At 46.8% G+C, this 22,811-nt stretch overlaps 2 protein-coding genes and 1 long non-coding RNA gene across 12 annotated transcripts; 2 read left to right on the top strand and 1 right to left on the bottom strand.

Annotated features, from left to right (window-relative positions):
- The first annotated feature begins 15,250 nt into the window (after positions 1–15,250).
- On the top strand, positions 15,251–16,467 carry LOC112348853. The gene is made up of 4 exons (XR_002993193.1): positions 15,251–15,328; positions 16,185–16,231; positions 16,279–16,330; positions 16,383–16,467. It is a non-coding gene; the product is annotated as an uncharacterized LOC112348853 (long non-coding RNA).
- Positions 16,468–16,875: 408 nt separating this feature from the next.
- LOC9638686 (G-type lectin S-receptor-like serine/threonine-protein kinase At5g24080) lies at positions 16,876–20,629 on the top strand. 9 transcript variants are annotated; one of them, XM_024682131.1, is made up of 6 exons: positions 16,876–16,964; positions 17,030–17,076; positions 17,202–17,369; positions 17,434–17,484; positions 17,551–17,672; positions 18,096–20,629. In XM_024682131.1, the coding sequence occupies exons 3-6, from the start codon at positions 17,235–17,237 to the stop codon at positions 20,563–20,565; spliced, it is 2,778 nt and encodes a 925-aa protein (XP_024537899.1). In that variant the 5' UTR covers positions 16,876–16,964; positions 17,030–17,076; positions 17,202–17,234; the 3' UTR covers positions 20,566–20,629. The 9 variants fall into 9 exon arrangements, with proteins under 9 accessions (XP_024537899.1, XP_024537900.1, XP_024537905.1 ...); XM_024682132.1 differs by having other exon boundaries at positions 16,877–16,964; positions 17,013–17,076; XM_024682137.1 differs by having other exon boundaries at positions 16,882–16,964; positions 17,030–17,369.
- Positions 20,575–22,543, bottom strand: LOC9638989 (aminoacyl tRNA synthase complex-interacting multifunctional protein 1). Of its 2 annotated transcripts, none has more exons than XM_024682139.1 (13): positions 22,441–22,543; positions 22,318–22,389; positions 22,052–22,222; positions 21,934–21,999; positions 21,816–21,881; positions 21,694–21,762; positions 21,577–21,636; positions 21,345–21,511; positions 21,203–21,293; positions 21,079–21,147; positions 20,939–21,030; positions 20,818–20,881; positions 20,575–20,753 (listed from the first exon to the last, which is right to left on the bottom strand). In XM_024682139.1, exons 1-13 carry the CDS (start codon positions 22,510–22,512, stop codon positions 20,649–20,651), a joined length of 1,164 nt encoding a protein of 387 aa, XP_024537907.1. In that variant the 5' UTR covers positions 22,513–22,543; the 3' UTR covers positions 20,575–20,648. The 2 variants fall into 2 exon arrangements, with proteins under 2 accessions (XP_024537907.1, XP_024537908.1); XM_024682140.1 differs by having other exon boundaries at positions 21,577–21,633.
- Between the last annotated feature and the right edge of the window lie 268 nt (positions 22,544–22,811).

The raw sequence follows: 22,811 nt of genomic DNA, 5'->3' as shown, positions 1-22,811 counted from the left end.
TTGGCTAATGTAGTTGTGGTAAATAATTATAGTTGGGATCACGGGAAAGATAGAGACTCCAAAACAATAAAGGAGTCACAAAATTATCCTCACATAGTTGAAGCTGGTGCTCATAAAGGTGAGACTGGAATGGATGACCGTGAGAGGTTAAGTATGGATGAGGACACAAGTCCTTGAAGTGGTAGCTGATGTTACCTTTTATAAATGCTGGAATAAACCCAAGAAATTGGAGGTGTGCTCAAAGGATGAGTCGATATTCTCATCATATGGACGGATAGTCCTAAAGGGCAAAGATAGCCTACAGAGAATAGAAAATAATAAAGTGTTAGAATGACACTTGCAAAGATGGTCCTTATGAGTAGGACATGAATACACGAAGTTGTATTCTAGTGTGCTGTCACCTCAAAAATAAAACCTTATGGGTCATTGGATTGGCCAAGTCCAAAAATGCTATATGACTCGAGTAGAGTCAAGGGATGATCTTAAAGGATTGGTAAAAGCATTTACACTAAGGTGTGTGGTGCCCCATGAAGGATGGGGAGGATCTTAAGATCCAAGTATGAGAACAGTGGGTATTTTATTAGTGGCAGAAGGTGCCATGCAAAAGTCATGGAAAAGAGTTTCTCGAAAGAAAACAACTTTGACACAAAGTTGTGCATGAACTCTATGGTGTAGTGCTAATGGATAGTTGGCATAAGAGACAATTATATTGGTCTTGGTAAAAGACCTAGACATAAATAAGAAGTGTCGTAAATGTAGGCTTATAAAGCCGATGGTGTGGAGACACTGAATGTGCCAAGACATGATGCCTTGAGGTAAAGTTGGTGGGTTTATGAAAACCCCTTCCCAAAGGAATCCTAATGGAAATAGGAATGACATAGCCTAAGCTGGAAGGCATGCGATTGGAGTGTGGTGACCCAAATAATGATGGAAGTGTGGAAGCACTAACAATGAGTTGTAGGACTTGACAACTACAAAGTAACTAAGCAAAAGGTGTAAAATAATTAGTTAAACTGGTAGAAGGTAACTACCTAAGACTTTTTATTGGGATAAGAAAGTTAAATATACCCTTATGGGGGATAAATTATTTATGTTGCGATATAGTAAATCAATGTCGTAAAGGGAATGCTTATTGCCAAAGAGGTTATCAATGGGACACCCAAGCACTCTAGAACACCAGAAGGGGGTATTTGGTGTCGTGAGGGCAATGGATAATGCCTAAAGGATAAAGTCCCTAACGAATGATGGATAGGAGGTGTTATCCAAATGTCCAAGGTTGCGGAGACGGGAGAAGTCTGTCTACCCAAATTGGACAAAGCCAAAAAGGAATTTTGGCAAGGCTAGTGATGGGTATATAAAGGCCCCTAAGTAGCAATGGTAATCCCAGTGTGTGGGATTATAAGGTGAGCAAACCCGAATTGAAGAACCACTCCTTAGGTTGTCAAGTAGGTTCATCTCTATGGATACTTGCCAATGCATGGTACAAAGTGCAAAGCTATCTTCCTAATCTAAAGAAGAATAACCAAAGGGAATGTATATAAGTAAGCCAAAAGGCAAATAGTAAAAAGATAGAACTGAACTATATGAGTTGGCAGGCATGACCAAGGGTGGTTATACAAGTTGGGAGTGGAAAATCAAGTGGGTGCTTAAGCATATTGTTACTAGCGATTATGATGCCATGGAGAGTCTAAAACATGGAATTGTCCATGTTAGATTATATGGCAATTGGAAATCTTACAAATAGAGAGACCTTAGCAAGCTAAGGAACAGAGTTCCTTGAACATTCCTCTAGGTAGATAAGTACTTAGACATCCAAGTGTAAATGGTTTATAGAGCGCGCGAAATCAAAGTGGCGTAGCAGAAGTGTGGTCTTAAAGCTTGCCAAAAGGCGAGGCTATCAAGGTTAAGGAAGTAGTTCCCGAGTGTTCAAAGAGAGGGCTTTGAACGAAAATCAATGGTTAAGGACTTTCACGCTTATGCATGAACCATGTTACAGTGGTCGGATGACTTACTAAGTGAGATTGGCAGGTCAGGGGAACGAATGCCCTAGTTGAAGGAGCCAACTTCAAAGGGGTGGCCCATGGGGCCAAGCATAAAGGAGTCCATGCATGATCACAGACTTGTCAAGTGAGAAAACTTGGCAGTGCAGAGGAACTAGGTTCTTAAGCAGTGATCTGTAGTGCGCTTTAAATATAAGTTGGTGCACCGGCATGGGGAGTCACGCTAGGCATCCTGTGTGATGCCGTCCATAGATGCATATATGGAGGTTGGGTTTGAGTCCTGACCCTCTAGTGCTTAGGTTCAAGTCCCAACTCACTAGGGTGAGGTGATAGTTTGGAATATGAGGACACTCATTTTTCGGTGGTCATGGATTCTTAGTAAGGAGATTAGTTTGGGCATATCGCCAAGTGGGGGATGCCCCGGAGTCGTGATGTACGATTAGATTGCTTAGTGTGGTTCAGCATATCTAACTTGAACACTTTGGTGCGAAGGGCACCAAGGACATGGTGAATGAGATGGGGACACCCAGTCTCAGTTGCTATGGACCCTTGGCCGGAAGGGCTAGCTTGGGTGCACCACCAAATGTGGGGGATGCTCTTGGGGTCATGGTGAACAATTTAAAGGTTTGGAAGACCTAGTATCTATTGGCAAACTTATTAAAATGCCAAGGTTAGATCACTATGTGATCTTATGGCTAAAACAAGGACAAAGTCTTTGTGAGGTTAAGAGATAAAGTTCCAAGTATAAAGTGTTGATTGGAACTATTGATGATGGTGTGGCTTGGTCAAGATGACCAAGTGGGAAGAACACCTAAGGGAAATGAGCTATGTCAATGCGATGGCATAATAAGTCCGAGGAAAGTAGTCTTTATAAAAGATCCATGGGGGGGTCTCAAGTTGGCCTGTGATAGAGCCCACAACAGAAAATGCTAAAAAGACGTACTAAGGGTGAACACCCTCTGGACTTGGCAAAGCAAAGTCTTTGCTATGGAATTGAAAGGATACTTCGAGAATGGAGGTGGCGATCATGTGTTGCTTGGTGCAACAATCAAATATAGGAGCAAAAATCTAGTGGCTAAAAAAAGGGCCATGGGAATCATGGGATAGAAGCCAAATGGCAAAGTTAATCCAGGAACACTAATGTATTGGACGCTAATGGAATATGGGAAGGTAATGTGTTTCCAAAGATAGGTTCCCAATTGCTCCGATTTGGCAAAAATGGAAGCTCCAAGGGAAGGAGTGGTAAAGTAGCAAAATGATAGGGCAATGGACAGCCCTAGCACAAATTACGATAACTGGAACTTAGTGCCAAATGTGGCACGATATCGAAGAGAGGATGATGGTGCTCTCAAGTAAGGAACTTCCTAGGATGGGGAAGTGGAGTTGCACCATGTGCAATGTAAGGTGTTAGAGACATCTAGGAAATTGACTCTGAAAAGTCAAAATTAAAAGTTCCAAAATGCAAAGGTTATGTCGATGGAATCTGAGACTACTCGAGAATGAGTAGTGGAATTGAGTTAGAGAAGATTTCTCTAACGGGTTTAGCGGGAACTGAACCAATAAAAGGGAGCAAACCACCCTAGGTGGTCGAATAAGTCTTTATATTGGAGAGACTATGCTCCTTAGAGGATGGACAAGGCATGGTGAGCCTTCAATGTCAAACCATAGACAAATATTGAATGGGTGCCAAGGATGAAAATGGTAATACGTGTGGGTGTTACTTTATAAAAGGGTTTATCATTTGATGAGGACATCGAACTTTGTTTATGGGTGGTGGAGTTGTGAGACACAAAATCCCTAGGCCTCAAAGTGAAACCAGAAGGGTGCTAGGTAGTAGTGGCCGAAGCGAAAACCAAACAAGCGTAACACATTTGGACTAAAAGCTCCGACTATAAAGGTCGAGAGCAGGAGTGGAACTCCTAACGAAGTGCTCAACGAACAAGCACGAAGTGAGAGATAAGTGAGTCTCTAGAAAAGGAACACAATAGGATCGACACATGACACGTGGAAGTGTCCGAGATGGATCTGAGACGGAGTCTGAGATGGACCCGAGATGGAGTCCGAGATGGAGTCCAAGGTGGACCCGAGATGGACCTGAGATGGAGTCCGAGATAGAGTCCGAGGTGGAGTCTGAGATAGAGTCTGAGGTGGAGTCCGAGGTGGACCCGAGATGGACCCGAGATGGAGTCCGAGATGGAGTCCGAGATGGAGTCCGTGGAGTCCGAGGTGGACCCGAGGTGGAGTCTGAGGTGGACCCGAGGTGGAGTCCGAGATGGACCTGAGATGGACCCAAGATGGAGTCTAAGATGGACCCGAGATGGACCCGAGATGGAGTCCGAGATGGAGTCCAAGATGGACCCAAGATGGAGTCCGAGAAGGACCCAAGATGGAGTCCGAAGTCGAGATCGAGACTGAGACCAGGACTGAGATCGAGACCGAGACTGGGACCGAGACCGAGACCGGGACCGGGACTGAGACCGAGACCAAGGCCAAGGCCAAGATTGAGCCCAAGTCCGAGTCCGAGTTCGAGTTTGAGAGGGTGAAAGCCCAAAGCGTTTGTGTCCCAGACCCTAGGGGGTTTGGTGAGCTCCAAAAGTATAGTAAGGGGGAGGACTGCAGTGGAGCCAGTTTGGCCAAGAAAGGCTAGTGTAGGCAGTGCAGCGTGGTGGGTGATGAGCTGACCACTGGGAAGTCTAAGACTAGAGTGAATATGGACCGACAAGTGGGGTAGCTTGGTGAAGTATTCAAGAGCCAGCTCTAGTTCCCCCGGGAGATCGAATGGTCGATGCTTCTAGTCCAAGTGTGGGTGGCACTACCTACTTGGATACCTGGCGTGGCTCAACGGAACCTCGCTCTAAGCCCATGGCTAGAGCACCAAAAGGCAGAAGGTGGGGAGAGTACCCATGAGGCTCGCGTAAGGCCATGGTGTTCCGAAATGTTGTCCCAAAATCTCATACGGTGAAAAGGAAGAAGAGCAATCCTCTAGTGCAATGACCAAGGATACAGTCACATGGTGAGGAAGTCCCAAAGGATAGTGGGACTTAGAGGTCGGGCCTGTGGGCCTTGATCCAATGACAGTGTTGGCAAACACAGCTATGGACAAAAAGGGACTTGGTGGGGATTGGAAAAGAGATATTGGGGAAGGCTATTCCTCATATCTGGGGGCATCCTAAGGATGCTAAGGAGTGGATCTGGGATGATCACTCATGGATGGATGGCCTAGTCTTGAGAGACGGAACTGCGATGCAAGTGGTGTTGGACCACTAGTGTGACTAATTTAAATGGGCATGGCCTTAGCGTAATGGGTTGAGAGGTCAGTGGTATCTTGGGGTGTCGGTCATGGGATTGGACACGTAGAGCACTTGGACCAAGTGCAAAGGTTGAGTGGTAGGGATGCTTTTTTCGGGGCTAGCAAGCCCCAAGTCTTGAATGGGACTTATGGAGGTTGTGAATGAGACTCCTCCAAGTGGTCGGAGGTGCGGTGAAGTGACTAAAATAGAATGGAAAAATTAGTCGCTTACAATTTGGTATCGGAGTTGTTCCTTAGTCTGACTTTTATTGGTGCTCAAGTATATCACCGCTAGTGTTGGCATCGGAAGGTCTTAGGAGTGGGCCTATCCTTGAGGAGTAGCATGTCAGGAAGACATGGCTCTCCACTACAATTCATGTGTGAACTTGTAGGTGAGGCGGTAGATAGAAAAGGGCTAATAATGGAACGACTTTGGGATTTTAGGAATAGTATAAGGGTTTCTTCAGGGAGTTGAGGATGTGATCTAGATGAGCATTTGACGTAACAAATTGGCTAATGTAGTTGTGGTAAATAATTACAGTTGGGATCACAGGAAAGATAGAAACTCCAAAACAATAAAGGAGTCACAAAATTATCCTCACATAGTTGAGGCTGGTGCTCATAAAGGTGAGACCGGAATGGATGACCGTGAGAGGTTAAGTATGGATGAGGACACAAGTCCTTGAAGTGGTAGCTGATATTACCTTTTATAAATGCTGGAATAAACCCAAGAAGTTGGGGGTGTGCTCAAAGGATGAGTCGATATTCTCATCATATGGACGGATAGTCCTAAAGGGCAAAGATAGCCCACAGAGAATAGAAAATAATAAAGTGTTAGAATGACACTTGCAAAGATGGTCCTTATGAGTAGGACATGAATACACGAAGTTGTATTCCAGTGTGCTGTCACCTCAAAAATAAAACCTTATGGGTCATTGGATTGGCAAAGTCCAAAAATGCTATATGACTCGAGTAGAGTCAAGGGATGATCTTAAAGGATTGGTAAAAGCATTTACACTAAGGTGTGTGGTGCCCCATGAAGGATGGGGAGGATCTTAAGATCTAAGTATGAGAATAGTGTTTATTTTATTAGTGGCAGAAGGTGCCATGCAAAAGTCATGGGAAAGAGTTTCTCGAAAGAAAACAACTTTGACACAAAGTTGTGCATGAACTCTATGGTGTAGTGCTAATGGATAGTTGGCATAAGAGACAATTATATTGGTCTTGGTAAAAGACCAAGACATAAATAAGAAGTGTTGTAAATGTAGGCTTATAAAGCCGATGGTGTGGAGACACTGAATGTGCTAAGACATGATGCCTTGAGGTCAAGTTGGTGGGTTCATGAAAACCCTTTCCCAAAGGAATCCTAATGGAAATGGGAATGACATAGCCTAAGCTGGAAGGCATGCGATTGGAGTGTGGTGACCCAAATAATGATGGAAGTGTGGAAGCACTAACAATGAGTTGTAGGACTTGACAACTACAAAGTAACTAAGCAAAAGGTGTAAAATAATTGGTTAAACTGGTAGAAGGTAACTACCTAAGACTTTTTATTGGGATAAGAAAGTTAAATATACCCTTATGGGGGATAAATTGCTTATGTTGCGATATAGTAAATCAATGTCGTAAAGGGAATGCTCATTGCCAAAGAGGTTATCATTGGGACACCCAAGCACTCTAGAACACCAAGAGGGGGTATTTGGTGTCGTGAAGGCAATGGATAATGCCTAAAGGATAAAGTCCCTAACGAATGATGGATAGGAGGTGCTATCCAAATGTCCAAGGTTGCGGAGACAGAAGAAGTCTGTCTACCCAAATTGGACAAAGCCAAAAAGGGATTTTGGCAAGGCTAGTGATGGGTATATAAACGCCCCTAAGTAGCAATGGTAATCCCAGTGTGTGGGATTATAAGGTGAGCAAACCTGGATTGAAGAGCCACTCCCTAGGTTGTCAAGTAGGTTCATCTCTATGGATACTTGCCAATACATGGTACAAAGTGCAAAGCTATCTTCCTAATCTAAAGAAGAATAACCAAAGGGAATGTATATAAGTAGGCCAAAAGGCAAATAGTAAAAAGATAGAACCGAACTATAAGAGTTGGCAGGCATGACCAAGGGTGGTTATACAAGTTAGGAGTGGAAAATCAAGTGGGTGCTTAAGCATGTTGTTACTAGCGACTATGATGCCATGGAGAGTCTAAAACATGGAATTGTCCATGTTAGATTATATGGCAATTGGAAATTTTACAAATAGAGAGACCTTAACAAGCTAAGGAACAGAGTTCCTTGAACATTCCTCTAGGTAGATAAGTACTTAGACATCCAAGTGTAAATGGTTTATAGAGCGTGCGAAATCAGAGTGGCGTAGCAGAAGTGTGGTCTTAAAGCTTGCCAAAAGGCGAGGCTATCAAGGTTAAGGAAGTAGTTCCCGAGTGTTCAAAGAGAGGGCTTTGAACGAAAATCAATGGTTAAGGACTTTCACGCTTATGCATGAACTATGTTACAGTGGTTGGATGACTTACTAAGTGAGATTGGCAGGTCAGGGGAACGAATGCTCTAGTTGAAGGAGCCAACTTCAAAGGGGTGGCCCATGGGGCCAAGCATAAAGGAGTCCATGCATGATCACAGACTTGTCAAGTGAGAAGACTTGGCAGTGCAGAGGAACTAGGTTCTTAAGCAGTGATCTGTAGTGCGCTTTAAATATAAGTTGGTGCACCGGCGTGGGGAGTCACGCTAGGCATCCTGTGTGATGCCATCCGTAGATGCATATATGGAGGTTGGGTTTGAGTCCTGACCCTCTAGTGCTTGGGTTCAAGTCCCAACTCACTAGGGTGAGGTGATAGTTTGGAATATGAGGACACTCATTTTTCGGTGGTCATGGATTCTTAGTAAGGAGATTAGTTTGGGCATATCGCCAAGTGGGGGATGCCCCAGAGTCGTGATGTACGATTAGATTGCTTAGTGTGGTTCAGCATATCTAACTTGAACACTTTGGTGCGAAGGGCACCAAGGACATGGTGAATGAGATGGGGACACCCAGTCTCAGTTGCTATGGACCCTTGGCCGGAAGGGCTAGCTTGGGTGCACCACCAAATGTGGGGGATGCTCTTGGGGTCATGGTGAACAATTTAAAGGTTTGGAAGACCTAGTATCTATTGGCAAACTTATTAAAATGCCAAGGTTAGATCACTATGTGATCTTATGGCTAAAACAAGGACAAAGTCTTTGTGAGGTTAAGAGATAAAGTTCCAAGTATAAAGTGTTGATTGGAACTATTGATGATGGTGTGGCTTGGTCAAGATGACCAAGTGGGAAGAACACCTAAGGGAAATGAGCTATGTCAATGCGATGGCATAATAAGTCCGAGGAAAGTAGTCTTTATAAAAGATCCATGGGGGGGTCTCAAGTTGGCCTGTGATAGAGCCCACAACAGAAAATGCTAAAAAGACGTACTAAGGGTGAACACCCTCTGGACTTGGCAAAGCAAAGTCTTTGCTATGGAATTGAAAGGATACTTCGAGAATGGAGGTGGCGATCATGTGTTGCTTGGTGCAACAATCAAATATAGGAGCAAAAATCTAGTGGCTAAAAAAAGGGCCATGGGAATCATGGGATAGAAGCCAAATGGCAAAGTTAATCCAGGAACACTAATGTATTGGACGCTAATGGAATATGGGAAGGTAATGTGTTTCCAAAGATAGGTTCCCAATTGCTCCGATTTGGCAAAAATGGAAGCTCCAAGGGAAGGAGTGGTAAAGTAGCAAAATGATAGGGCAATGGACAGCCCTAGCACAAATTACGATAACTGGAACTTAGTGCCAAATGTGGCACGATATCGAAGAGAGGATGATGGTGCTCTCAAGTAAGGAACTTCCTAGGATGGGGAAGTGGAGTTGCACCATGTGCAATGTAAGGTGTTAGAGACATCTAGGAAATTGACTCTGAAAAGTCAAAATTAAAAGTTCCAAAATGCAAAGGTTATGTCGATGGAATCTGAGACTACTCGAGAATGAGTAGTGGAATTGAGTTAGAGAAGATTTCTCTAACGGGTTTAGCGGGAACTGAACCAATAAAAGGGAGCAAACCACCCTAGGTGGTCGAATAAGTCTTTATATTGGAGAGACTATGCTCCTTAGAGGATGGACAAGGCATGGTGAGCCTTCAATGTCAAACCATAGACAAATATTGAATGGGTGCCAAGGATGAAAATGGTAATACGTGTGGGTGTTACTTTATAAAAGGGTTTATCATTTGATGAGGACATCGAACTTTGTTTATGGGTGGTGGAGTTGTGAGACACAAAATCCCTAGGCCTCAAAGTGAAACCAGAAGGGTGCTAGGTAGTAGTGGCCGAAGCGAAAACCAAACAAGCGTAACACATTTGGACTAAAAGCTCCGACTATAAAGGTCGAGAGCAGGAGTGGAACTCCTAACGAAGTGCTCAACGAACAAGCACGAAGTGAGAGATAAGTGAGTCTCTAGAAAAGGAACACAATAGGATCGACACATGACACGTGGAAGTGTCCGAGATGGATCTGAGACGGAGTCTGAGATGGACCCGAGATGGAGTCCGAGATGGAGTCCAAGGTGGACCCGAGATGGACCTGAGATGGAGTCCGAGATAGAGTCCGAGGTGGAGTCTGAGATAGAGTCTGAGGTGGAGTCCGAGGTGGACCCGAGATGGACCCGAGATGGAGTCCGAGATGGAGTCCGAGATGGAGTCCGTGGAGTCCGAGGTGGACCCGAGGTGGAGTCTGAGGTGGACCCGAGGTGGAGTCCGAGATGGACCTGAGATGGACCCAAGATGGAGTCTAAGATGGACCCGAGATGGACCCGAGATGGAGTCCGAGATGGAGTCCAAGATGGACCCAAGATGGAGTCCGAGAAGGACCCAAGATGGAGTCCGAAGTCGAGATCGAGACTGAGACCAGGACTGAGATCGAGACCGAGACTGGGACCGAGACCGAGACCGGGACCGGGACTGAGACCGAGACCAAGGCCAAGGCCAAGATTGAGCCCAAGTCCGAGTCCGAGTTCGAGTTTGAGAGGGTGAAAGCCCAAAGCGTTTGTGTCCCAGACCCTAGGGGGTTTGGTGAGCTCCAAAAGTATAGTAAGGGGGAGGACTGCAGTGGAGCCAGTTTGGCCAAGAAAGGCTAGTTTGGCCCAGGAAAGCTGTACCCAAGTGTTGGGTGATGAGCTGACCACTGGGAAGTCTAAGACTAGAGTGAATATGGACCGACAAGTGGGGTAGCTTGGTGAAGTATTCAAGAGCCAGCTCTAGTTCCCCCGGGAGATCGAATGGTCGATGCTTCTAGTCCAAGTGTGGGTGGCACTACCTACTTGGATACCTGGCGTGGCTCAACGGAACCTCGCTCTAAGCCCATGGCTAGAGCACCAAAAGGCAGAAGGTGGGGAGAGTACCCATGAGGCTCGCGTAAGGCCATGGTGTTCCGAAATGTTGTCCCAAAATCTCATACGGTGAAAAGGAAGAAGAGCAATCCTCTAGTGCAATGACCAAGGATACAGTCACATGGTGAGGAAGTCCCAAAGGATAGTGGGACTTAGAGGTCGGGCCTGTGGGCCTTGATCCAATGACAGTGTTGGCAAACACAGCTATGGACAAAAAGGGACTTGGTGGGGATTGGAAAAGAGATATTGGGGAAGGCTATTCCTCATATCTGGGGGCATCCTAAGGATGCTAAGGAGTGGATCTGGGATGATCACTCATGGATGGATGGCCTAGTCTTGAGAGACGGAACTGCGATGCAAGTGGTGTTGGACCACTAGTGTGACTAATTTAAATGGGCATGGCCTTAGCGTAATGGGTTGAGAGGTCAGTGGTATCTTGGGGTGTCGGTCATGGGATTGGACACGTAGAGCACTTGGACCAAGTGCAAAGGTTGAGTGGCAGGGATGCTTTTTTCAGGGCTAGCAAGCCCCAAGTCTTGAATGGGATTTATGAAGGTTGTGAATGAAACTCCTCTAAGTGGTTGGAGGTGCGATTAAATGACTAAAGTAGAATGGAAAAATTAGTCATTTATAATGACCACATGTTCAACCGTTTGAGCACCAAGAAACTGGGTTAGATTGGCCCAATTTGTGGGAGCATTATTATCAAGATCAAGAAGATGAATGTACTACTTGCCTAGACCAATAACCATTGTAGATAAGGCTCACTTCCAGTCTGTTAATTCAGGAGCACCTTGGGCTGGTTCAAATTCTTTGCCTAAAACAATCCCATCGCAATTATCACACAACTTTCATGAGGGCAGCCCAATTTGCAAAATCTCCCTTGTACAAAGGGATTAAACGCTACTCCAATACACTGGCAACAGTACTACTGCTTGCCATGTTCTGCCGTACTCTGTGTAGTCGGCAGTTGTTGATCAGAAAGCACAAGTCTCTCCTAGCATGGTGAACCATCAGGATCTACAATCTGATGATAATGATCTGAGGAGACGCTAATAAGAGAGAAAACAGGATGGCCGTGGCCACCAGCGACTGACCTAACTACCCTGTGCCACGTGGCAGAAGCCTACTCCCACTCTGTAGTCTGATTATTAGTCAATTTTCTGGAGATCAACGAGGCATTATTTTTTCTCTTGATGGGGTCGAGGCAATGCACGGTAGCAGGTATGCTGATATTTACAAGCTTGATGCTATTTTAGTGCCTCCTCCTCGTATATTTATGGCCAAGGAATTGACGCTTTGGCCATGTGCATCAGCAAGCTCTTGAGAAACTTGTTAAGAAGCAGCTTGTTGCAGCTTGTGACCTGGATATAGTGGAGCCTTTGGATTTTTGCGAGCCGTGTATTCAAGGCAAGCTTCATCGTGCACCATTTCCGAAGAATTCTCATGAACGAGCAGCTGATCTCCTTGGACTAGTTCACTCTGATGTTGGTTCTATGGCAATTGCTTCTCTTGGTGGCAACACATATTTTGTCACATTTATAGACGATTATTCCAGGCGAGTGGAAGTGAGAGTTATGTCTCGTAAAAGGGAAGTGTTTTCCCTCTTCGTGGATTTTCGGTCTCGAGCAGAGAAGCAGACTGGCAAATCCCTCAAAATCCTGAGGTCTGATAATGGCGGTGAGTATGTTTCCAAGAAATTTCAAAACTATTGTGGAATTGTTCAGCAATTCACCGTTCCAGGGACGCCACAGCAGAAAGGAGCAGCAGAACGCATGAACCGCACGTTGGTCGAGTCTACTCGTGCAATGCTCCTTGGCGCTGGTTGTCCAGAATCTTTTTGGGGAGAGGCTATTGTTACCGCTGCTTATCTTCGCAATCGTCTTCCAACATCTACTCTTTCTAATATCACTCCAGAAGAATTATGGACTGGAAAGAAGCCATCCGTTGCACACCTTGGAGTATTCGGTTGCTTAGTTTATGCCAAGAACCTTGCTCGATTGCCTCTCGCAGTATCAAGGGTGTGTTTGTTGGTTATGGCGAGGACACAAAAGGCATACAGAATTTTGTCCTTCTTAGACTGGCAGTTTTTCCCAGCACGTGATGTGAAGGTTTTTTCCACTCCAACTCCTTCAACTTGGCGACTTGTGGAAGAAGTTCCGGTGCTTCCAGCTTCAGGGGAGCTCCACCAGCAGCTCAACAACCTCCTCCTCCACCACTCAATCCTCCACCGCCTCTTCATCCGCCGGAGCAAACATCAACCCCACCTTACCGCCACCTGAGTTACCAGAGCTAGATCTCGTCCCGTTGAGCGGCCTCGTTCTCAGTGTGACCCTGTCGGCTATTCTCGTTCTGGCCGGCCACTTTTTCCATCTCAACGAGCTCAGGATGCTGCCGAGAGTCAACACTTTTTCAGGTCGCGGTCAAGTTGGTTCTAAAGATGGTCCTGAGCCAAGAACGGTGACTGAAGCGCTCACAGGTCCTCATGCTGTGGAGTGGCGAGCTGCTATGGATTCTGAGTATCTCTCGCTTCAAAAGAACGACACCTGGACGCTCGTTTCAAAGCCAGCTGACCGCCAGGTGGTCTCAACAAAATGGCTATTTCGCATGGCCTCTATTCGAGTTTTGCTAGCTTTAGGATCTCGAGGTGCATCAAATGGATGTTCGTACAGCATTTTTACATGGAGATCTTACTGAAGAAATTTTCATCCAGCAACCAGAGGGAGCCCGGGGTGGTCAAGAAAGCTTTATATGGTCTTAAACAGTCTCCTAAAGCTTGGTTCGACAAAATGGACAAATTTCTCATTTCTATTGGTTTTCAAGAAATGCTGCTGATCAGAACGTGTACCAGAAACATGTTGAAAAGATGATGGTCCTTATTGCGTTATATGTCGACGATTTGATCTTACTAGCAAATTGTCTTTCTTTTCTACATAAGATCAAAGAGCAGCTCTTGTCTCAATTTGAGAAGGACGATCTTGGAGATATTAAGTTTTGTCTTGGTCTTAATATTATTCGAGACCGGTCCCGTGGAACTATTCATCTTTCTCAGCAGCGCTATGTGGACGAAATTCTCAAATGCTTTAATATGCACGACAGTACTCCAGTTTCCACACCTATGGAGCTTACTCTTCAGCTTTCTAAAACTCAGTCACCAACCACTGAAGCTGAGAGCAATTCCATGGAGAGGATTCCGTATCGTGCAGCTGTTGGTAGTCTGATTTATCTTGTTATTTGTACCGGCCCAGATTTAGCGCATGCAGTGGGAGTCGTGGCGAAATTCTTGGCGCTTACATATTCTCGTGTCCCAGATGAGCAATTCCACTTGCGCGGCTACTGCGACTCAGATGGCGCTGCAGGCAAAGACACCCGCAAATCTACATCCGCCTACGTTTTTATTCTCGGTGCCTCGACTCAGATTGGGCTGGTGACAAAGACACCCGCAAATCTACATCCGCCTTCTCGGTGCCTCAACTTTGACTTAGAGGAGCAAGAAACAGAGCATCACAACTCTGTCGTCTATTTCTGCGTGCTGAGCGTGCAAAGAGGCTGTCTGGATTCGCTTATTGCTCACAGAGCTTGGACATTTTCTTGTTCAGCCCACGATGTTGTTTTGTGACAACATTAGCGCAATTGCTCTTTCAGCTACATCAAAGTTTCATGACAGAGCTAAGCACATTCAGCTCCGTTATCACTATGTCCGAGAGCAGGTCCAGCGGGCATTATTGTCCTCCAATTTTGCTCTACCACCGAGCAGCTTGCTGATATGCTGACCAAGTCTCTTCCACAGGATAAATTTGCTCTCAATTGCAACCGTTTACAGTTGCAGGAGAAACAGGAGCGGTCGTGAGGTGCTGGCGCAGCTATTGCGCACTCGCTCATGAGAGAGTGAGTCTGAGTTACTGCGCCAGAGTGGGAGTGTTAGTCCTAGTGGCTTACGGGGTAGCTAGGTCAGACGCTGGTACCCTGTTTTCTCTCTTATTAGCGTCTCCTCAGATCATTATCACTTGTGGTCTTAGTCTTGGACAGGAAAGGTGGTGAAGAATGGAACTAGTTTGCCAAACCCAAGCATGTAATAAAGAACAACAGCTATGTACTGTACAATGCTAGGTCATGGAAACCTTACCTTTCTGACCGTGGGCAAATGGATTGTTGTTTTTGATTCCCAGAACTTGAGCTTGACATGAAAGAGACTTTTTGCGGAAAGCTTATTTGGTTGGAGACAAGTTTGGAGCTGTGGTGCATGCCAACAAGCCGAGCGATCCCAGGAGAAATTGTGCGAGCTGGTTCACTAATGTATCTGTTAAATTCGGAACGTTCTCAAGTAAGAATTATGCACAAAAGTATTTTTTTTTTCTCCTAGTTTTTTTTTAATCAGATTTGGAGGTTCTTTTCAAGACTGGAATGACGATTGGAAAAAAAAACCAGCAAAGGCAACTTGCACTTAGACGCTTTTTCTGTCATGACTAATTTCCTTAGTAAAAGATGCAAAAACTCAATTAGTAATTTAATTGGTATTTGAATTTTAGGGCTCATGGGCTAAAGGGTTTTTGGTGATGTATGTGAATGTCGCGATGTCGCCGCTGGAGGTGATGGTGAGGATTCCAGGCGCTTGGACATCGAACTGGAAGGTAAGCGGCGGCTCCTCGATCTCCTCCTCGCTCTCCAGCATTCGCACTACTGCATCCATTGTCGGTCTAGCTGCTGGATCATCTTGCGTGCACCAGAATGCGATGTGGATCATATTCTTTGCCTGCCTTGTGTCTGCCGAGTCCTTGACGCTCGGATCCACCACTTGCATCGTGTTCCCTTTCCGGATTTCGCTCATGGCCCAGGCTGGGAAGTACCAGCTCAGTGGCGACTCCATCTTGGAGCAGTCTAGATTTTTCCTGCCGCCAATGAGCTCCAGGAGCACCATTCCATAGCTGTAGACGTCGCATTTCTTGGTCGCTGTTGAGTGTAGCAGCCACTCTGGAGCTAGATATCCTGGAGTTCCTCTCACTCCAGTGACCACTCCATTTTGATCTCTGTCCATGAGTAGCTTCGCCATGCCAAAGTCTGCGACTTTGGCCTCAAACTTGTCACCCAGGAGGATGTTTTGTGGCTTGATATCCAAGTGGATGATCGAGTCTCTGGATTCCTCGTGCAAGTAGGCCAGTCCTCGAGCAGTGTCGAGGGCAATGCTGTGTCGAAGTTTCCAGTCCAGTTTGTTCTTGTTGTCGGAGAAAATCCATCTGTCCAAGGAACCATTGGGCATGAGCTCGTAGACGAGCAGCCTGTGTGAAGCATCGGCACAGAAGCCATAGAGTTTGACAATGTTGATGTGGCTTATGTTTCCCAGAGCCGAGACTTCTGTTACAAACTCCTTTTGTCCATGCTGTGTGCTGAGTTTCTTCACTGCCAGCTTCATCCCGTTGTGAAGCATTCCTTCGTACACTGTGCCGCAACCTCCGCTTCCTAAAACCTTTGTGAATCCTTTTGTTGCAGAGTATAGGCTGCTGAACGAGAACCTGTAAGGCGAAGCTTGTACACCGGTAAGGAAACTGTTTAGTTCGTCGAGCATGACCCTCCTTCGATGCAGGATCGTGAAAAGCAACGCAAAAGTTACAATGGCTACAGCAGCTCCTCCAGAGGTAATTCCGATCACTAGGAGCTTTGGAGTGTCTGACGATGAGTTGTCAACAGGCACTAACCTGGAGTAATTCTGGTACTTCAGAAAGCCGAACAGTTGCTGAGTCTTGTTCGAGTCTACCGTCAAGCTTCCCAGGACGTCTTCTATGAAAAAGCAATTCTGGAGCGCCTGGTCGAAAAAGAACGCCGCACAGGAGCAAGTGGATTTGCATTGCTCGAGGCAATCTTGCATTGCAGCGCCTGTTCTATCGGGAGGGTTGAAAGTGTTGGCGAAGTACGATGCACCTGCGAGTGTTACAAAGTCGGTCTCGTACCTGGAGCTGCAGTTTGCAAGAGAAGACCATTCTGGCTGGGCACAACTTCCAAGTGCTGAGGTAGTAGAGTTGTTTGCTTCGTTGGTCAGGCACTGACACTGCTTTCCTTTCTCGAGCAGCCCATAGCTCCCGCATGGCGCTGGCGGTGGAAAGAACTGACTCGTGCTATCGAGCTCCCAGCTTCCATTTGCCAACTCTCGCCTGTATGAAACCATGGTCCCATCATCGGCAAGCTGGAAATACCTCATTGTGGTGTTCCCTGGGAATATTTCCCCGGACAGTGGAGAGCCACACGGCTGTTCGTTACCACCAACACGAATAGGTTCGTATACCATGCTCATTTCTCCTGCTGGCGTGAATGAAAGAGCAGTTCGAAATCCTGGGCAGGTTACACTGGGCGAGCCAATTTGTGATCCGACGAAGCTCCACAACATGTAAGGCTGCTTTTTCTTGGAACCGATGCTCATGTATCCGACTGATCCACTGGCCTGTATCTCTGCGATATACGAGCCTTCGCTGGGGTCTGAGGCGTTTTTGTTACTCACAACTGACTGTCCAGTTACTAGCTTCTGGTTTGGCATCAGTGCGCTCCATGGGCGATCAAAGGAACTCCATACCGGGGTCTCAGATTCATCGAAGAGCTGCAAGTTCCCGGAATTCTGAATGCCGATATAGGCAACGCTTTCGTTTGGAGACCATGCCACGGAACCATTTGCATCCAGGAGCTGTAAGCGACCACCTGTTTTAGCGAGCATTGAATTTCCTGACACTGGAGTGTTCCGGTTGGCTATCCAGACGGGAGCTGCTGTGGAAGAGTTGCGAGTGCCAAACATCAGTGCCAGGTAATACTTGTTTGATCCATTGAAGTTGAGGAATGCTAAGCCCAAGTTTTCATCGTCGCTGCGTAGAGATTCTGGCCGGCTAGAAGGGTTATCCTTTGGAAGAGCACTCACCAGGCGATAACTCCCGGATCTGCCATCGCCTTGGAATTCTGGGAGACTGTTGTTCATGAAAATGCGCCATTTATCAGGTATCGTGTACAACTTCCCTTCAGAAGTAACTGTGAGGAGCATTATTAGTTCCAGGAACAACGCCTTAGCAACCTGTGAAACCTCTTGCTTTTGCATTGCTGCCGTTCTGCATTGAGAACACCTGCTTATACGAGAGGTAAGTCCTTACTTTCAAGACTTGGAAAAGTCTTGAAGACTAGACTGCAGCCATGGAGACTAGACTTCTGTTCAAGCAAAGACTAATCGAACTTTTGGTAACAGTTGGTACTCGAGACTGGAATAAGTGGAAGAAGTATGAATATGAATGAGTCAAGTGAATGGACCGCTCCCGTTCTATAGATACAAAGATAGCTAGCGCATTCTGCTTCATGGTTCATGGCTATGAAGATTTTTTTGGTCGCTTTCTTTCAGCTGATGACAATTCTCTTTCGTGTGCACGGCAGGAACTACAGTCTATCACACGGCTGGGAAGTAACGAACAACAATCAGCTTCTGGAACTGCAAGGATCACAGTCCAATGCCAGTTATCGGCTGCTCCAAGCAGGTGACAGTCCCCTCCTGAGCCAGAGCGGAAGATTTGGCTTGGCTTTCTTTCGATTCCACAACTCGGCCGAGTTCTACTTTGCTTTGGTTCTTGGCTCCAGCAACAACACGAACTCTGGCGTCTGCGTCTGGGCTGCAAACCGGGACAATCCTGTGACAGAAAATGCTACCGTTCGTGTGACCGATCAGGGAGCTCTGGAAGTTGCCGATTGGGATGGGAAGGTTGTATGGAGTTCTCCTGGTGGAGTTTCTGAGATGGAGCTTCGAGACACTGGGAACTTTGTCCTCTACAACTCCACGGGTGGGATCTCCTGGCAGAGCTTCGACAATCCTACAGATATCCTTTTAGAAGGACAAGTCATGGTCACTAAGCAGAGACTTATCAGCAGCGCCAATTCATCAAGTCTTGCTAGCGGGAACATCAAGATGGAAGTTGAGCCGAGCGGCCTCATCTTTTTTCTCAGCCGGGACACAAGACAGCCTTACTTGGTTTGGAACTTATACAATGGAAACTTGCCAGCGGACGAGACTTCCATCAACGCACCATGCCCGACTTATCACACAGAGCTCGAGTATTCCGCTGGCCAGCTGAGACTATCGTACCAGCCATCGACGAGCAACCCTTCCCAGCTCTGCAGCGCTCCTCTCACAGCAGTACTCGGGAACAGCAGCGATGACTGGCAGTATCTCAAACTCGAAAACGATGGGAAGCTGGTTCCTTACACCTACAACTCCGGACGAGCTTCGTGGGAACAGGGTCCGCCGTTCATGAGGAACAGACTTGGAGGTTGCCTCCCGATGGCATGCGAATCGAACAGCGTTTGCTCTGGGAACGCTCAGTGCAGCTGTATAGTCCAAGACCAGAGTGGCCATCAGGAGCAAACTTGCCCAAGTCCGAGCAGCATACCTCTCGTTTGCAACCACGAAGTCGAGGCCGAGAACCACCACTTTCTCAACGTGAGTGGAGCAGGCTACTTCTCCAACAATTACACCAAGGCCGACAGAGTTTCCACTTTGAGCGAGTGCTGGAGCTTGTGCCTAGCGAATTGCTCCTGCAGCGCACTCTTCTTCAACAAGCGGTCGAGCACCTGTTTCTTCGTCGACCGGATGTATGGAGGCCTCACCAGGGATCCCAACTTCGATGGCTTCCTCAAGCTGCAAAACGCAGAGCTTTTCGTGCGGAAGAAGCCCAAGGATCGCACCGTTTTGCTTGGAGTCAGCATTGCTGCGAGCGTGGTCCTGCTATCAGCTCTCGGCTTGGTCGTGCTGATGATCTGGAAGCACAGGCTTGACAAAGTTGAGCGTGCTTTGGCTCTGGCACTGCAAGGCTCGGCTCAGAAGTATACATACAAGGAGCTGGAGGTGGCGACTGGGAACTTCGCTTCGAGCCTTGGTAAAGGCGGCTTTGGAACCGTCTATGAAGGGACTCTGGCGGACGGGAGAAAGGTGGCGGTCAAGCGCCTGGAGAACCGGAACCAGAGTGACAGGGGATTTCTGGCGGAGATGGCCTCGCTGGGACGGATAAGCCACCACAACGTTGTCCAGCTCTATGGCTTTTGCTCCGAGAAGAACCAGCTCATGCTCGTCTACGAGTACGTGGTGAATGGATCCTTGGATAAGTGGCTGTTCGAAGATCGATGCTTGGACTGGCAGAGCCGCCGCGATATTGCCTTGGGAGTAGCTCAAGGCCTGGCTTACTTGCACGAGGAATCGCGGCAGCTGATTATCCATCTCGACATCAAGCCCGAGAACGTCCTTCTAGACGATAAGTTTCGTCCCAAGCTCTCCGATTTCGGCATGGCGAAGCTGCTCAAGACTCGGGATGTAAGCCAGACCGTGACTGATGTTCGAGGTACTCCAGGATATCTCGCCCCGGAGTGGCTCTTACATTCGGTAGCCACGAAGAAATGCGACGTCTACAGCTATGGTATGGTGCTGCTGGAGCTCATAGGTGGACGAAGGAACTTGTCCAAGCTTGGCGGCCATGGTGGAGAAGACTGTCGTGAAGCTCCAATGGACGAGGAGGAACAAGCTTTGTGGTGGTACTTCCCGGCCTGGGTCGTAGCTCGAGTCTCCAAGAGAGAGTTTCTCAAAGTCGTGGATACAAGGATCCGAGATAGTGTGGACGAGGACGAGGTGAAAAGTATGCTCCAGGTAGCTCTGTGGTGCATCCAGGATAATCCCAGCCAAAGACCCCCGATGGATACAGTCGTCCAGATGCTCGAAGGTCGAAAGGAGATTTTGGAGCCGCCTCTCTTCTTCCGGTTTGCGTTGAGTTCTGCGGGAGTTCTTCGGTTCTCTTCGACTAACCATCTTGGCGGTAGCGTCAGTGTGGCCATGGTAGCACACCAGCCGTCTGGTCCCAGATAAACCAATCTATAGTTGAAGAGTTTGATCCATTATAAAGTATATAGAATATTTTTTCCTCACGAAATATGGATCACCTTTGGTTCTCATTTGATTGATCCATTGACGATTGCTGATTTGCATGGTCCTTTAGAGGTTTGGAAGGGAACACCTTGGTAATTTGCAATGCCCTGCTCGTCAGTGCGAAGTTCCTGCAAGTCACACGGTTTACATCGTTCGAGTGAACAAAACATGGAAAGTCTTTCATCAACTTACAGGAGCAATCTTGTCCCACTGTTTCTTCTTGGGATTCAACACTTCCTCTGCTTTCCCATCGTGCCTACAGGGAAGATCAGTTAGCGTCAAAGCATTGATGGGAGTGCGATGATTTCCTTACCCAGCGAATTTCACTCTTTCACCTACAGGAACGCCGTCCGGAGGAGACACAGGTTCACATTGGCTGTGGTCTCCATTTGACGCACAAAGAACCTGTAAGTCCATTAGTTTGTTGTTGGATCGTAGAAAACAACAACTTACCAAGCCAGACGAGAGAACGTCCCGAACTTTCCCGGCTTTAACGTTTAGAAGGACGAGCACCCTTCTATTCTGAAGAATCAATATGTCAGCAACGTTGGTGTTTGCTTTAGCCGCAATCTTTTACCAGCATCTCACTTTCAGGCACGTATTTGACCAGACCACTGACAATTTGTCTCGGTTGTGCTTCTCCAACGTCAATTTCCTCCACATAGAGACTGGAAAATCAAAAAGCATTAGATCAAATCATCCCAAAGCCTCACACTTACGTATCAGCTGATGGATGCTTCCACACTTTCTTGATTTGTCCGACGCATATATCGAGCACGCTGACATCGCAGTCGACTTCTTTCTTTTGTGCGGGAGGCTTCTCTTTCGTTTCTTTCGCTGGTTTGCTTTTGCTGACAGAGCTCACAGTAGATACACTGTTGTCCGCCTGCAAATACAAATAGTGAGTAAAGGACAGAAAAATAAATAAAAGATGCGTAGGCAGTAGCTTACTGCTGGCGTTGGCGCAGGTAGAGGCGGCGCAGGCGAAGGCAAAGGCTGAGGAGAATCCTTCTTGAAATTTCAATAATAGTCACATCTAAGTATAAGAAAGTAATGCCACTTGCTTACCGTTTCCGCCATGCTCTTTCCGTCGACATTTGGTTTGGATGACTTACTAGAATCCTGATCACTAAAGTTCTACAAGAAATACAGTAGATTAGACTGCCACAAATGCACAAAGCGCAAAATACCGGTGGAGAGAAATATGGCTTCTTAATGTAGATTTGCGCGTAGACTTGACGCACATCTTCCTTGTTCTAAGTAGAAACAGCGAAAAAGATCTTCGACAAACATACAGACTAAACATACCTGAACGTAGTCGAACCATCGAAACAAGTTTGGCAAATTCTCCTGGTCCTCTACTGGAATAGCGGCCTATCGAGGTGTTACAAAAACAAGCCGATAAAACCAAAGTCGAAGAACTCACCACTTTCTCGCGAATTGCCACAAACATGCCGAGATCCGCCAGAGTGATCCGGGTTCCATTCCCTACAAACACCGATTTTGATTGTAGGAATGTGTTGAGAAGCTTGAGATTCGTGTCAGCTGACGCATTCTCCAAAACGAACTTCTCTGCAAAAGCTAGCCACTCGAGAGCCTGCCGAGAGAAGAAAACAATTCACGAGACTGTAAGAAATCTTGTGACTTTCTTGTGACTTAATCACAAGAAAAAAAAAAAGAGTAAGCGCTCACTTGAGGCTGTTCCTCCTCGCTGTAGCTTACATCCGCATTACACACAAATCCAACTTCCTTTGCATCGACGCTCTACAAAACAAAATACTCATCGCTCATCCAGCACGAGTGAATTTCGCAAACCTGGCCGCCCATTCGCGCCCGGAGGAGCTGGAGAGTCCGGGCGCCATCGCCATCGCTTCTAGGAACTCCCATAGCTGGTGCCCTAAACCCTAACTCCAGACGTTGCGGGATCAAATCCAAATCAAGCGCAACGAATTTTACCGCTCTTTCCAACGGCCGTCGTTTAAAGAAGTGGTATATGCTCGCTAGATCGACGGCGCACAAGCGTTTTGCCATTGGAATCCCATGGACGTTATCGGTGTTAGGGTTTATCCGGCGAGCGTGGTAAGCGGCTTTGCTCTTGAGCGTCAGCGAGAGGCGGTAGCGCAGGCAACAAGGAATCTTGCTGTACCTTAGGCGCCATGCGATTGTAGGTAGAAATTCCAGCTAGA

The sequence above is a fragment of the Selaginella moellendorffii genome, unplaced genomic scaffold (assembly GCF_000143415.4).
Source record: "Selaginella moellendorffii unplaced genomic scaffold, v1.0 SELMOscaffold_33, whole genome shotgun sequence".
Classification (NCBI taxonomy): Eukaryota; Viridiplantae; Streptophyta; class Lycopodiopsida; order Selaginellales; family Selaginellaceae; genus Selaginella; species Selaginella moellendorffii.
Note: the sequence above shows the minus strand (reverse complement) of the source record. Positions and strands in the feature narration are given on the sequence as shown.